At 43.6% G+C, this 14,262-nt stretch overlaps 1 protein-coding gene across 13 annotated transcripts in view; it reads right to left on the bottom strand.

Moving 5' to 3' along the window:
* Nucleotides 1-11,190, bottom strand: part of ACAT1 (acetyl-CoA acetyltransferase 1) — a 39,496-nt gene extending 28,306 nt beyond the window's left edge. For all 13 annotated transcript variants that reach the window (XR_014788982.1, XR_014788978.1, XR_014788986.1 and 10 more), the window contains exons 1-8: nucleotides 11,042-11,190; nucleotides 8,166-8,213; nucleotides 6,115-6,232; nucleotides 5,464-5,559; nucleotides 4,329-4,429; nucleotides 3,777-3,920; nucleotides 2,038-2,188; nucleotides 372-467 (exon numbers count right to left, since the gene is read on the bottom strand). Coding sequence is in view for 4 of the 13 variants with exons in the window: in XM_084842739.1 (XP_084698865.1) it covers nucleotides 372-467; nucleotides 2,038-2,188; nucleotides 3,777-3,920; nucleotides 4,329-4,429; nucleotides 5,464-5,559; nucleotides 6,115-6,232; nucleotides 8,166-8,213; nucleotides 11,042-11,077 (790 nt within the window). In the remaining 9 variants the exon portion in view is untranslated. The remainder of the gene's footprint in view (nucleotides 1-371; nucleotides 468-2,037; nucleotides 2,189-3,776; nucleotides 3,921-4,328; nucleotides 4,430-5,463; nucleotides 5,560-6,114; nucleotides 6,233-8,165; nucleotides 8,214-11,041) is intronic.
* Between the last annotated feature and the right edge of the window lie 3,072 nt (nucleotides 11,191-14,262).

Below are 14,262 nucleotides of genomic sequence, written 5' to 3'. Positions count from 1 at the left end.
TTTTTTACCCATTCTACATGGCTGAAATGCCTCTCCTAAGGCATGGTTAATGGCAGTAAGAGCTTTAAGCTAAAATATGTTGGTATTTTTGGTCTTGCCTTGCCTTCAGCCCCATCCACCGCTGGAATGTGGTCCACGAGTATCTCCGAAATGAAACTGGGTTGAAAGAGGTTCTGCACCATTTGACAAATGGTGTGTCAAATTCAACATAGCTGGCATTATCCCAAAATACATGTCTGCATTAATGATTTCAGTGTTGGAAATACAGGTATGTCCACTCTAGACTAAAAGCAATATAGAGTTGAACTGAACTATGGCCTGAAAGAAGTTCTACCACATTAAAAAGGAGATACCACCTTTTTAAAGCTTACCATTTTCTTTTTGAAAAACGGCCTTCAGCTTTGGAACTTTAGTAAAGTCAACACGCTTGTACTCCTCATCTTCTTTTACCTCCGTGTCTGGTTTCCCTAAAGTAAGAGTTTATTTAGTAAAAAGATATTCTTTTTACTCATTTCTTTTTTGAAATCTTTTTACTAAACTCATAGCTGAATTTAGCCCTGCAGAGATATACCGTCAGACTTCTTAATCACCTGCTGGAGTGTAGGCATTTCCAAACTTCACAAGGGGGACCTGGGCATGTATGTCTCGCTCCTTGCACCCTACAGCCCTTGCTGCACTGCTCTATCAGGCTGCAAACCAGGAATGTTACACTCATCTGCATGTGCTTAACTGTTCACTGGATTATATCCAGTCATTTACTTCTAACAACTGTAAAAAACACATTTGAAAAGTCATATGGTATAAGAATGCTGCTGCGTAAGAAAACCCAAGTTTAAAGCCCCTTGGACTCATGGAACTAGTTTCACAGTTCTCTGTACCCCTCCCTCAATAAGATGGTGGCTCTGTGCTCACATCCCCTTCCAGATCTTCCATTTTGGCTCCAGAAGGAAAAGGGACTTTTAAACTTTTCTGTTAATTCCTGTTCCTAATAACAGTAGGGAAATCTGACTTCTGGACATACACATCCTCTTGACAGCAGACAGAATCTGAAACAACGATGTAATTCAGGATGTCAGGCTTCTGTTTTCCTTGATCAAGCCAGAGCAGTGCAGAAAACACACTATAACAATTAGCCAACTTGGGAAAAAAACCCAAGTAGCAACATGTTCCAAGAACATTCAATAGAACAGATCCAAACTGAAGAACTTATTTAGGATAATGGGACATCCCGAGGGATCCCTAGGTGCCACAACCAACAAGAGGATGGTCCAGACTACTCTGTTATTACTAGGAAGAACAGGAATTTGCAGTAAGTTTTTAAGGGTGCAATCCTATGCATGATTAGACATAGAAAAGGCCTACAACTCCCAGCATTCCCCAGCCAGCAAGACTGGCTGTGGAATGCTGGGAGTTGTAGGCCTTTTCTCTGTCTGAACATGCATAGGATTGCACTCCAAGTTACCTTTTCTCACCCTAGTAACAATACAGCAGTCTAACTTCTAAGATGCACATGAGCAGTCCCCACATGGTGGGAAACAGTGGTTTTCAAAACCACAATCTTGCAGGGCTTCAGCCAAAGGCCACTTTTCTATGCAGTGATGTCTCGTAAATGCATGCACTGAAGGACCATGTAGCTGCTTTGAAGATTTCTTTAACTGGCAAGCTGGTCTCAAACACTACCAAGGCAGGCATGCTCCTAGCTGGATGAGATGTAACCCTGTGGAAGACCTTTGTTAACAGTCCAAATAAATTTGCAGAGCTGTGCTAATGTTTAGCTTGATAGTTCTATCAATTTTGTCCACCACTATTGTCTCCAATTAGTTTGAATTCAGTGTGGCTAATGCTGCTAAAGGATAGATCCCTTCCAATCCTACTATTCTATGATTCCAGCAAAAATAAGTATATGACCAGTCTTAATTCATAGTCACAATTTACATTTGTCAAAATTCAAAGAACATATTTTAACTTTTCAGTCATTAGTGTAATTTGTCATAAAACATAATATGCAAGAGGTACTATATATTAAAATCATACTACCTTTCTGAGAAATAGTAACAGGTACAATTTCCTTTGCAAAAACTCCAGAGTCCCAACCTTCTTTACTTTTGGTATAAGATTTTATAGCAAATGAATCTTGATCTTCCCGTGATATGGAAAACTTCTTAGCAGTATTTTCTGCACAATTACCCTGGGGGGGGGGGGGGGGGGCGCGGCGGCAGGGGAGAGAGAGAAGCAAAGAAAAGCAGAGCCCTTTGAAAAAAATTTTTATAGAACAGCTATATTATTGCCAAAGTACCACATTTCAGAGTAGCATGGACCATAGTTCTTTATGTGCCATGTGCGTAATTTATTTTATTTAGACTGCCATCCTATACATGCTTACTTTGGAGTAAGTCCCACTGAATTCAGTGAGGCTTACTTCTGAGTAGACATGTATAAAACTGCACTGTTACAATTCTGTGTCAATTTGCAAGTACATCCACTGAGTTCAATGGGACTTATTCCTAAGTATATATGTCTAGGATTGCAGACTTAATTTCTCAACAGTTAGCAGCGCAGGCCTAGAGTGCTGTTCCCATCTGAAGGCTGATTTTCAGCAACTAAATTGAGTAAGCAAGCTTTTACATGTGGTTAATTTATACCATAAACACACTCATAGGATGTTTATAACCAAATACTAATAAAAGGCTTGGATGGAAGGCCTAAAAATTTCTCTGTGGCTCAAAGTTGTTGGTGTTGCAGGTGGATTTCAGACAGTTGGCAACTCTGGCCACAGTCCTAGGTCTGTATGTGCAGTCAGAGCTTTGTCCATAGCATCCCCCATCAGGAGCAGCTTCCAGCTGGCCAAAGCAGTCAATCTGTATGTTTTGCTCATACAAGTGAGATAGCTCAGTTACCACTACGGAAAGCTATGGACAAAGCCCTACGACTGAAGAATCGCACACACTGCATTTTTAGTTTTCTTCCTTTGTCAGTCGCAGATAACTGATCTTTTCTGGACTAGAGCAGTCTTCCCCAACCTGGTGCCCTCCAGATGTTTTGGACTGCAATTCTCAGCATTCCTGATCACTGGCCATGCTGCCTGGGACTGATGTGAGCTGAAGTCCAAAACATTCGGAGGGCACCAAATTGGTGAAGGCTGGACTAAGTGGAGACTTCTAAATGTTTTGCATACCCATAGATTCAATATCCAGCATCAAGGGGAGTTAAGACACCTCCTAGATTGGGTGTAACCTTTTTTGAAAATGAGAGGATTGGAGGACAAAGCACACAACTAATTATATGCTAATTTGAGATCAGGAAAAGTATGCAAACAGCCTTTTGGCCAACAGAACTTTTACCAAAAAAAAGGGTTACTACCGCAAACATCTGCATGCCAAGTTTCTCCCGTACCTGGCAGTAATCGTCTGCCCCAACACTTTCAATATGTGTTTCCCTGCCCCGTTTCTTATCAATGATCAGGAGTGGAAAACACCATAATAACACCAGGACATGGGATAAATTGACTAAATTTACCAGGGAGGAGTGGGTGTGGAGGAGAAACTCTCTCTAGGACTGCCATTTTCTGTAACACCGCCCCTCCCCCAATTCTTTGTTAGAGGTAATTCTACCTAAGCCACTATGCTAAAATTCAGCAGAGTTGAAAAAAACGATCAATTAAATATGGTATCTTCCATTTATTCAAAAATAGTCTTGTTAACTTCTGTGATCCAGACTTAGGTACAACCTTAAAATAAAAAGCAATATAATTGTAAGCCATTAAGATCAATACTTACCATATGGATTTTGTTGTAAACATCTGTCAAGCCATCTTTTACAATCAAGTCTTCAAGCTTTACTCCTCCATAAGGTGTTGCTCCTCTGCTCATTGTATAGGGTACATTAGACATGCTCTCCATTCCACCAGCCACCATCACATCCTGTTCAGACAGATTTTACAGCTACTTGGGTCATTTTTGCATTTTATAAGGAGGATGAAAATAAAACACTGAAGACCTTATGATGCTTTGATTCAGGGGAAAAGTTACAATACACTTCACATTAAAATTCAAAGCGTACATATATATTAGAAATAATGTAAACAAGCCAGATTTTGATGCAGCGCTAATACAAAAATCAAAGCAGCGTTAGCGAATATAGTACAAAGAACATCTCCTGCAGATATCTCATCTAAAAGTATAGCTCTGCAAAAACATCACTTCAAAGAGGAATGCACAAGGATTCCAGTGAACAATGCTCATTGTTACACAAAAGACTTGATATTGGCCTTATATATTTCACATATTTCCACATATTCATAGATCTTTTGAACATACAGATTCTCCTACCTGACTCCCACACATCAGACTCTGAGCTGCCATCATAATAGATTTCATTCCAGAAGCACAAACTTTGTTGACAGTTGTGCAAGGAGTAGAAACGGGTAAACCTGAGCCAAATTAAGATAAAGATAAACTACTAAGGCAACAATGAGAGGAATTGTCAGCCAACTGCAAATATGATACATATGAAAAATGTACCATATGTACCAGGCACGTACCAAATACAGTGCATACGAAGCAATTAAAAAGGAACTCATGCCACAGAATCCCAATGTATCTCCCAATACCATTTTTTCCTGCTGTTCCAGGCCAGTGTCAGCTCCATAATAAAAGACCTTTCCTGAAGTCTCAGGTAGTCCTCTCCTTCCACAGACAAATGTTGTATCTTACGGATTCATCCCTTTTGGTTCCACTACAAGCGAACCCCTGGCAGCAAGTCATTCTGGCAACATATCTCCCACTCTGCTAAACAGTCTATCTCATATACAGCAGGGGTGGGCAACTTCCAGGAGTTGGGGGGCTGCACTCCTGTCCCCACACTAGCGAATTTGCTGCTGAAATTTGGTGATGTGGCAACAGGAAAATAGCCCCTTTTAAAAGAAAGGAGCTATTTTGCTTTTTAAAAATAGCCACTTTTTCTGCCACCCTGATGCCAAACTTCGGCAGCAAAACACTTTTTGTTTTCCAGGGCCTATTTTTCCTGTGGCCACCACCAGATCTCTGAATTTCTGCAACGCAGTATTGGAGATCCACAAAAAAGGCCATGGTGAATGCATACAGCCCATGTATTGCCTATCCCTGATATACAGATACCCTACTAGGCAGGATAGTACAGGAAGTAAGTAATGGAGAAATCATTCCAGTTTTGTTTATGGGAGTTGGAAGAAAACAGAAGGCTTATTCAGGTTAAAATTCAAATTCTGACTAATTTGCTGTCAGGCTGTTGAGTATTATGTGAATTTTATTCTTCAGTTATACTGCCCTCTTTCTTTTTTTTAGCATTTAGCAGTGAATCTTACTCAAGTCTACCTACATACTGCAGAAAGGCATATTCACTTCCATTTACTTATGGCCTTATTTACCAAGGTAAACCCTACCTGTACCCTAAATAGTCATGACCAATAAAACACAGCTTTAGTACCTGCACCAAGGGTTGCTTGTCTTGCAGGAGCTTGTCCTTGCCCAGCCTGGATAACATTACCCATGTATACTTCTTTCACTTCTTGTGTAGGGATACCTAATGGCAATCAAAGAAGTCATTTCTAATCATAAAATGATAATATGCTCATAACATAATATATCCCACAATGAGAAATACAGAGAGAATGAACAATAATCTGGAAAGAAAAAAATAAAGCAGAAGCTAGAATTTCCATTTAGCTTTTCTTCGTGCATGGAACAGATGAGAAAAGCACAGTTATTTAAAAGCTCATCTAAATGGCAGCTGTCTTAGTTTAATAACTCTACACTAAACCAAACCATAAGAAGTGGAGGAAAGCAGGTATTTTTTCCTGCTAGCTCAAAACACACTGCTGTGCAGACTAGGTTATTATGCTTTTGGTCCCTTAGGGTGCAATCCTGTGGGTGTTTAGACAGAAAAAATGTCCTACAACTCCCAGCATTCCCCAGCCAGCATTACTGGGTAGGGCATGCTGGGAGTTGTAGGACTTTTTTCTGTCTAAACATGCATAGGATTGTGTCCTTAGTCACCATATTCAAGGTGAATGGGCAAGATGAAATACTGGGGCATATTTGCAGGAAATCATCCATGAAGCATGCCAGATTCACTTACCTGCTCTTTCTATTGCTCCTTTAATTGCAATGGAACCAAGCTTAGTGGCTGGTTGTGAGAAAAGGGATCCTTGGAAAGATCCAATGGGTGTCCGGACGGCACTTACAATGACTACTTCCTAACAAAACAAAATCATTGCAACAATTACAGTATTTACCAAGAAAAGAGTAAATTCTCAAATTTAAGTTTCATTTTTTTGAGAGACCTGAGACTCACCAGTTATCAAAGTCACTGTATGCTTTATATGCTAGGAACATTTGATTACTAATGCACTATGTTGACTCCAGATCTGGTACAAGTATCTTTATTCAAAGATAATATGCTATTCTATCTAAGCAAGATTAATGTACAATTGCTGATAATTAAAGGAAACCAGACACACAGATGGGATACTTTCCTACTTGCTCTTTTGGTCATAAAGTTGATAATTTTAATCATACTATCCAGTGGCTTGAAAATATTTAGAGACAGAACTACGCTACAGCTTTTTTGACAACCTATGTCATCTGGCCCCATCACTTCCTGGCATATAGAAGGGGAAGAAATGGAAGCAGTGACAGATTTTACTTTCTTGGGCTCCAAGATCACCGCAGACGGTGACTGTAGCCATGAAATTAAAAGACGCTTGCTCCTTGGGAGGAAAGCTATGGCAAACCTAGACAGCATAGTAAGAAGCAGAGACATCACCTTGCCGACAAAGGTCCGTCTAATCAAAGCTATGGTTTTCCCAGTAGTAATGTATGGCTGTGAGAGCTGGACTATAAGGAAGGCTGAGCGCCGAAGAATTGATGCTTTCGAACTGTGGTGCTGGAGAAGACTCTTACGAGTCCCCTGGACTGCAAGGAGGTCAAATCAGTCCATCCTAAAGGAAATCAACCCTGAGTGCTCATTGGAAGGCCAGATACTGAAGCTGAAGCTCCAATATTTTGGCCACCTAATGCGAAGAGAAAACTCCCTGGAAAAGACCCTGATGCTGGGAAAGACTGAAGGCAAAAGGAGAAGGGGACGGCAGAGGATGAGATGGCTAGATAGCATCACGGATGCAATGAATATGAACTTGAGCACGCTCCGGGAGAGAGCGCAGGACAGGAGGGCCTGGCGTGCTATGGTCCATGGGGTCACGAAGAGTCGGACACGACTGAACGACTGAACAACAACAACAACAAATGAAGGCCAAATTACAAGCATTCTGCTTAGATAAATCCAAAAAGAATACAAGTTTCCCTGCAGCAGTAAGACAACAAAAAATCTTGTGGCATTATAAAGATTATTGCTTTATTTTGTCATGAACTTTCCTGGGAAGCAAACTATCAGTTGCAAGTGGTAGGCTAACAACTCAGTAGACCTTATCATATTTGTATGCATGCAGACAGAGAGCCACCTATCATTCTTGCAGCTAAACTAGACATGTCACTAAATGTGCCACTTATTGACACATCTTTTATTTTTAATTGCTAATAATAGGCTGAGGGAGAGGACAACAGAAAAGAAACAGATTTGATGGACCATGGCTCACCGAAGTGAGATTTTAAACCTTTCACCTTTGCAATGGTCTTGATAAAAAAAAAAAATCACTCTCCACACAGAGCTGCAGGAAGAGGGTAATTTGTTGGGAGTGCAGTAGGGGAGGAAAGTTTTTTTTTTAAAAAAAAATCTGCACATCACAGTCCTGAACAAAATTCTTCCACATAACTTATTAGCAATTAAACAAACAACAGACAGAAGAGCAAATTATGCATTTGGTATCATATTTATTTATTTTAAAATTTTCTTGGCTGCCCTTCAGGTCAGAAGCTCTCTCAAGGCATCTTACAGCAATAAAATACATAAAAACAGTTAAAATATTAAAAACAATAAAAACATGATCACAATAAAATAACAATAAAAGCCAACAATAATACCAGCAAAAACATGTCTTGTTTGGCCCTTAATCACTTCATATATCTCAGCACATTCACTTATAGCTGTAAAGAACATTATCTGATAAGAGCAATAAAAACTGTAGTATTATCATAGCAAATCCTTTAAGTCCCACTTGGCCTCATACTTACATTTAAACTACGCTGAGACGAATAGCCTCGGCTTGCATACATTAGCGCCTAAAAAGAGAAATTATTTTCAGTATGTTACAATGTTACCTCTATACCAAACATGTCCTGTTCATTGACTAAAAAGTATGAAGGATTACTGTGTTTTTCCATGTTACATATTTTAAAGAAACTAGTAACAACATTTCTGTAATACTAGGAAGCCTCAAAAATTTCTTCTTGCCATTTTAGCTATGAAATGCATCCAGAGATGAACAGGCATAAAAGGGTAACATCTGTCATAACTTAGCTGGATGGGGAGGAATAAGCTGAAGCTGAACCCTGACAAGACAGAGGTACTTTTGTTGGGAGACAAGAGGAGGCTAGGAGATATTGACCTGGTGTTGAATGGGGTACGGCTACCCTTGAAAGACCAGGTCCGCAGCCTGGGGGTCATTTTGGACTCCCAGCTATCCATGGAGGCTCAGGTGTCAGCTGTGAGCCGGACAGCGCTTTATCAACTCCATCTGATACGGCGGCTGCGCCCCTTCCTTCCCGACCATCTGCTCCCATCGGTAGTACATGCCCTGGTCTCCTCTCGTTTAGACTACTGTAATGCGCTCTACGTGGGGTTACCCTTGAAGACGGTTCGGAAACTGCAGCTGGTATAGAACGCGGCGGCTCGCCTGATTAAAGGCAGCCGCCGGCAAGATCACATCACTCCAGTGCTGAAGGAGTTGCACTGGTTACCAGTTGTTTTCTGGGCCAAATTCAAGGTGTTGGTTTTGACCTTTAAAACCCTATATGGTTCCGGCCCAGCCTATCTTAAGGAGCGCCTCCAGCAACACCAGACAGGCTGCTTAACAAGATCAGCCTCGGATGGCCTTCTCTCTGTCCCATCAGCCAGGACAGCTAGACTGGTGGGGACGAGGGAGAGGGCCTTTTCTGTGGTGGCCCCCACTCTGTGGAACTCCCTCCCTAGGGAACTCCGTCATGCCCCCTCTTTAATGAGCTTCTGTGGTGCATTAAAAACATGGTTGTTCAGGCAGGCATTTGGGGTGGGTTAGGGTATTTTAGAAAATGTTTTTATTGTAGAATTTTGTTTTAAACTGTTTTATTGTATGTTGTACATCGCCCAGAGTGGCTGGGTGACCAGCCAGATGGGCAATTAATAAATTTAATAATAAAATAAATAATAAACTTTGTCAAGAATTGTCAGGCCATATGACTTTACAAAAATTGTAAAATACTTGTCAGTAAAACAATATTGCTGTATTTCACATTTTTCATTATATGCATCAGTGCTGTTTATTTAACCATTTGATCCTAAGACCTTTGTCCCACTTTGTAGTTTAGGCAAACAAACATTAGCTCTGTCAGAAACTGAGCAGTTTTTAATCTCTCTATTTGGATACCTTTTGCTACAGAGAATGGTGGCGCACAAAGATGAGGATACTCCAGAGCACACCAGCGTTTTGTAGTTAGTTATCCGTTTTAGCTGCTTCCTTACACACACACTGTTTTAGAAGAGGCAATTACTTCTTGATACAAGAGATACTTTATCAATTATCTTAGATGCAGAGGCACCATGGGGCAACCAACTCAGCAGCAGATTTTGGGAACCAATTCAGCTTGGCAGAATGGAGGGCAGATCTTATCCAAAGAGGCACAATCCACCAGGACATTCTCCTATAAAGGCCCCTATTAGTACACTTTACACAAGATAATTTCTTGGTGGATCACACCTCCTTATATTCTTTAGCAAAAAGGGAAAAGATCGGGTGCTACTTGGCTTTTCTATCTCAGGAAACAAAATATCTTGCCCTGTCCCTGCACCGGAAAGCTCCTATTGAAGCAAGAACTCCTAAACGAGTTGAACCAAGCAGGGGACAAGAATTAAGCCTGGTCTTCACATGTAGTAGAATGCAAGAGGCACTATTAACAGCAACGCAACAAAACCCATGATTTTAAAAAGCAAACAGGTAACACGCATATTTTTAAAAAGTCATAGTTTGAAGCACACATAATCTGTGGTGTCTGCCCTCACAGTGACCTCAACAAATAATCTGACAGGCTGCCCAAGAACAGGAGGAGAGCACCACTTAAATCTCTGCTCCAGGTGCAGCAAAATGAGGTGGTAGAATAGAGAGGGGGGAGAATCCTGGATTATATCAATTCAGCATGGGAAGGGCCACTCACTGAAGCAAAGGAAGATACCCTTGAAGTTAAAAAAAAAGAGAAAAGAACAGCAAGCAAAACACACACACACACACTCCACATCAACATGAAGGTTAGAGTACAGCTTTTGTAGGGATAAGAACAGAAAACGAGCCCTGCTGGATCAGACCAAGCGCCCATCTAGTCCAGCATTCGGTTCACTCAGCGGCCAACCAGCTGCCCACGGGGAACCCACAAGCACGACGTGAGTGCAACAGCACCCTCCCGCCCATGTCCCCCAGCAACTGCTAATACGTTGCTCTGAGGCAGCAGAGCACGCAAACCCGGGGCTCCCTCTTGCCCTCTGAGAAGCGGCCCCGCCCAGGTCTCTTCCGCCACCCCGCGGCGCGGCGCGTGTGGGCGGGGCCAGGCCACGGGATGCCGCGGGGCCAGGCCTGGAAGGCGCAGACTTAGAGCGGGGAGGACGAAAGGGGGCGGGGATCGGCCCGCTGTTCGCGGCCGCCTCTCGGGGGGAGTCACCCCCACCCCCTTGAATTCCCTGAGGAAGAGGGCCAGAGAATCACAGAACAGCAGGGTCGGAAGGGGCCCAGACGACCATCGAGCCCAGCCCAGGAGGCGGCGGCCCGGCGCAAGCGGGAGCGCCGAAGCCGCCATAACCGCGCTCGCCTCTTCGGGTGGCGTCGAAGAGAAACGATCCCCCCCCCCCCCGGCCGTCTCCTCACCCGAAGCGTCCTCGGCACCCGCCGTCCGCCCAGCATCTTCGCCCTCGAGCCGCCCGCAGCAGCAGCAGCAGCAGCAACCCTGACAATCCCCTCAGCGGCCACGACGCGCAGAGGCCTGGCAAGCGCCGCCGTCACCTTCAGCCAGCACTAGCGGGCGCGCGCCGCGCCGCGCCCCTTGCCACCCGCCCCGCCCCGCCCCGCCCCTTAATCCAGCCAATAGAAGCCCAGGGGCGACCGGCCCCTGTTCCAATTCCCGCCCTCCAGTTCCACAGGTCTGAGGAGAAGGGGGCGCGGCGACCCGGGAACTGCTCTATTGGAGTCGGGTGAGAAGAGGGGGCGCGGCGAAGAAAGAGCCGACCTATGGTGATCCGGAGGGGCGGGGCGTGGACATGAGTAAGCGATCCTATTGGAGAGGCGCACGAGAGAGGTAGACGCTCAGGCGGCGAGGAAGTCAAGAGAGACTCTCCTTGGTGAGAAGGAAGGTGGCTGGTTTGGGGACGTTTGCCGTCTCTGCTGACACGGGGCTGCAGAAGTAACGTGTGGATGGATGGATGGGTGGAGAACGCAGGTAGAGAGATCGTCCCCTTCCCGCACCGGTTTGGAGAAGGAGCTCAGGCTGTTGCTCCCCACCACTATAAATGTGTAAACCAGGTTTCCACTTTCAAAAAAAGGGGAGGTGGAAGAAGCCTTTGGGAAATGCAAGACGTAACACATTTATTTAGGGCGCAATTCTATGCATATGTAGACAGAAGTAAGCCCTACAACTCCCAGCATCCCCCAGTCAGCATGACTGGGGGATGCTGGGAATTGCAGGACTTACCTCTGTCCATACATGCAAAGGATTGTGCCCTTATTTCACTTTTAGACCACCCCATAACAGAAGTTCTCTGGCCGGTGTCATTAAAATACTTGATATATAAGATATCACATATATAAAAACATCACACACCCACACATATATCTTACATAAATAAAATGGGACAAAATAAAACTGTACAAATAAACAAGCACATGCACCAAACAAGAATTTGACAGCAGCCCTATCCTATGGATTCTATAAGTGCATAGAGTGATGCTTACTCAATGCCGCACTATGTTCCATGAAATTTATTCTCAGGCAAGGAACTTGCAGCCTCTCGTTAAAAACAACTTCAAATTAGGAACAGATCAACAACTTGATCTATTCTACAGAATAAGAACCCAGCTTATTTGGGGGGCCTTTTATGGTTTCATTCTCCTGGAGCTTGCCTGCTCCATTTTGCTCCCTGAATTGAGTTTCCTTAGACTTATTTTTGGTAGTTCAGGATATCCTAGTACTTCCTATCTCAGAAAGCAGGCAAGAAATGGCTATTTTCTAGCCCTGTGGCCTATCATTTAACATAAGATAACAGGATTCTACATGTACTCTACCACTGAACCAAGGATAATAAAGAAAAACAAAACCCTTCTGGCCCAGGGGCCAAATCTGCCCTACCACATGTCCATAAAACACAGATTGTTTGGTTGTTTGCCAGCTCTTGTATAGTTTTTCCCCATTCTAAAACACTGAAATACCTCTCCTTGGGTTTAGCTATTGGCAATAAGAGCTTTAAGCTAAAATATACTGGTATTTTTGGTAATTTGGCTTTGACCCTGCCCACCACTAGAACATGGACTCCAAGAAATTCTCTGAAATGGAATTCAGCCCTCAGGTTGAAAGGGGTTCTCCAGCCCTGGACTGAGCTATGGACCCTTCCCAATGAAAGTTTAGCCTGCTCACCTGAACATGCTGAACACAGTTATCTGCTGTACACAGATTTTAGTGACAAGAGTTGCATAGCATTTAGGGAAACATCCCTTTTGAACGTGAAAGGGAGCAGATGAGGGGCGCAATCCTATCTAGATAGGCAGCCGCCTCCGAACTTGGAGGCGACTGCCTATCCAAAGTAAGGCAGGAGAAGCACAGATAATTCCCTCCGCACTCCTCCTGCCCTGCTTTTTCTGCTAGACAGCAGATTGCGGCTGTCTAGCCGCAGGAGCACGGAGCTGGGAAGGAGGCTTCTGTATGACACATGTGTCTTGCGAGCGCACAGGATGCAGCTGTTCCGCACTGCCTCTGAGGCAGCGCAGAAGTAGGGGGAAGTCAGTTCTCCGGGAACCGACCTCAGAGCACGGGCTCCAAGGTCGGTTCCTGGATAACAGCATATCCTATGGCCATCTAACCGCTGCCTAGTGGCCATAGGATTGCTCCCGTGAAGTACCATTTTTGTCAAGAGACAAGTGTGCCTCATAAATTGCTTAGCATTGGCCATTATCTTGCTTTTGTTCACCTTACAGACTTATGGAAGAATGGTTTATCCTAAAGAATACACAACCAGCTGTACAAAAATTTACATAAGAAAGCATTGAGAATAGAACTGTCTGGTGAGTCTTGTGGAAAAGGGAGACAACATTGCCATAACATAACCTCTGATAGAATTTGGAATGGCACACCAGTGAACAATGAACCCAAAGATTGATCTAATTCCACCCTATGGGGACTATTCCAAAGGTTAACATTTTCAGGAAGTGAGATAGTTGTCTTTATCTGTACTCTTAATGAAAATTGTCATCCAGCTCTTCGCTATCCCTTTCTCAGTTACAGCTACTCCTATTTTATTTATTTATTTTATTTATTAAATTTATTAATCGCCCATCTGACTGGTCACCCAGCCACTCTGGGCGATGTACAACCCACCATAAAACAATTTAAAACAATAAAATTTTACCATAAAAATTTTTTTTTAAAATACCCTGTTGTTGTTGTTGTTGTTGTTCAGTCGTTCAGTCGTGTCCGACTCTTCGTGACCCCATGGACCATAGCACGCCAGGCCTTCCTGTCCTGCGCTCTCTCCCGGAGCGTGCTCAAGTTCATATTCACTGCATCCATGATGCTATCTAGCCATCTCATCCTCTGCCGTCCCCTTCTCCTTTTGCCTTCAGTCTTTCCCAGCATCAGGGTCTTTTCCAGGGAGTTTTCTCTTCGCATTAGGTGGCCAAAATATTGGAGCTTCAGCTTCAGGATCTGTCCTTCCAAGGAGCACTCAGGGTTGATTTCCTTTAGGATGGACTGATTTGACCTCCTTGCAGTCCAGGGGACTCGTAAGAGTCTTCTCCAGCACCACAGTTCGAAAGCATCAATTCTTCGGCGCTCAGCCTTCCTTATAGTCCAGCTCTCACAGCCATACATTACTACTGGGAAA

This window comes from Heloderma suspectum, chromosome 3, assembly GCF_057233095.1.
Source record: "Heloderma suspectum isolate Gila_16-S chromosome 3, 16-S_ref, whole genome shotgun sequence".
Classification (NCBI taxonomy): Eukaryota; Metazoa; Chordata; class Lepidosauria; order Squamata; family Helodermatidae; genus Heloderma; species Heloderma suspectum.
This window is presented reverse-complemented; position numbering and strand designations above follow the sequence as displayed.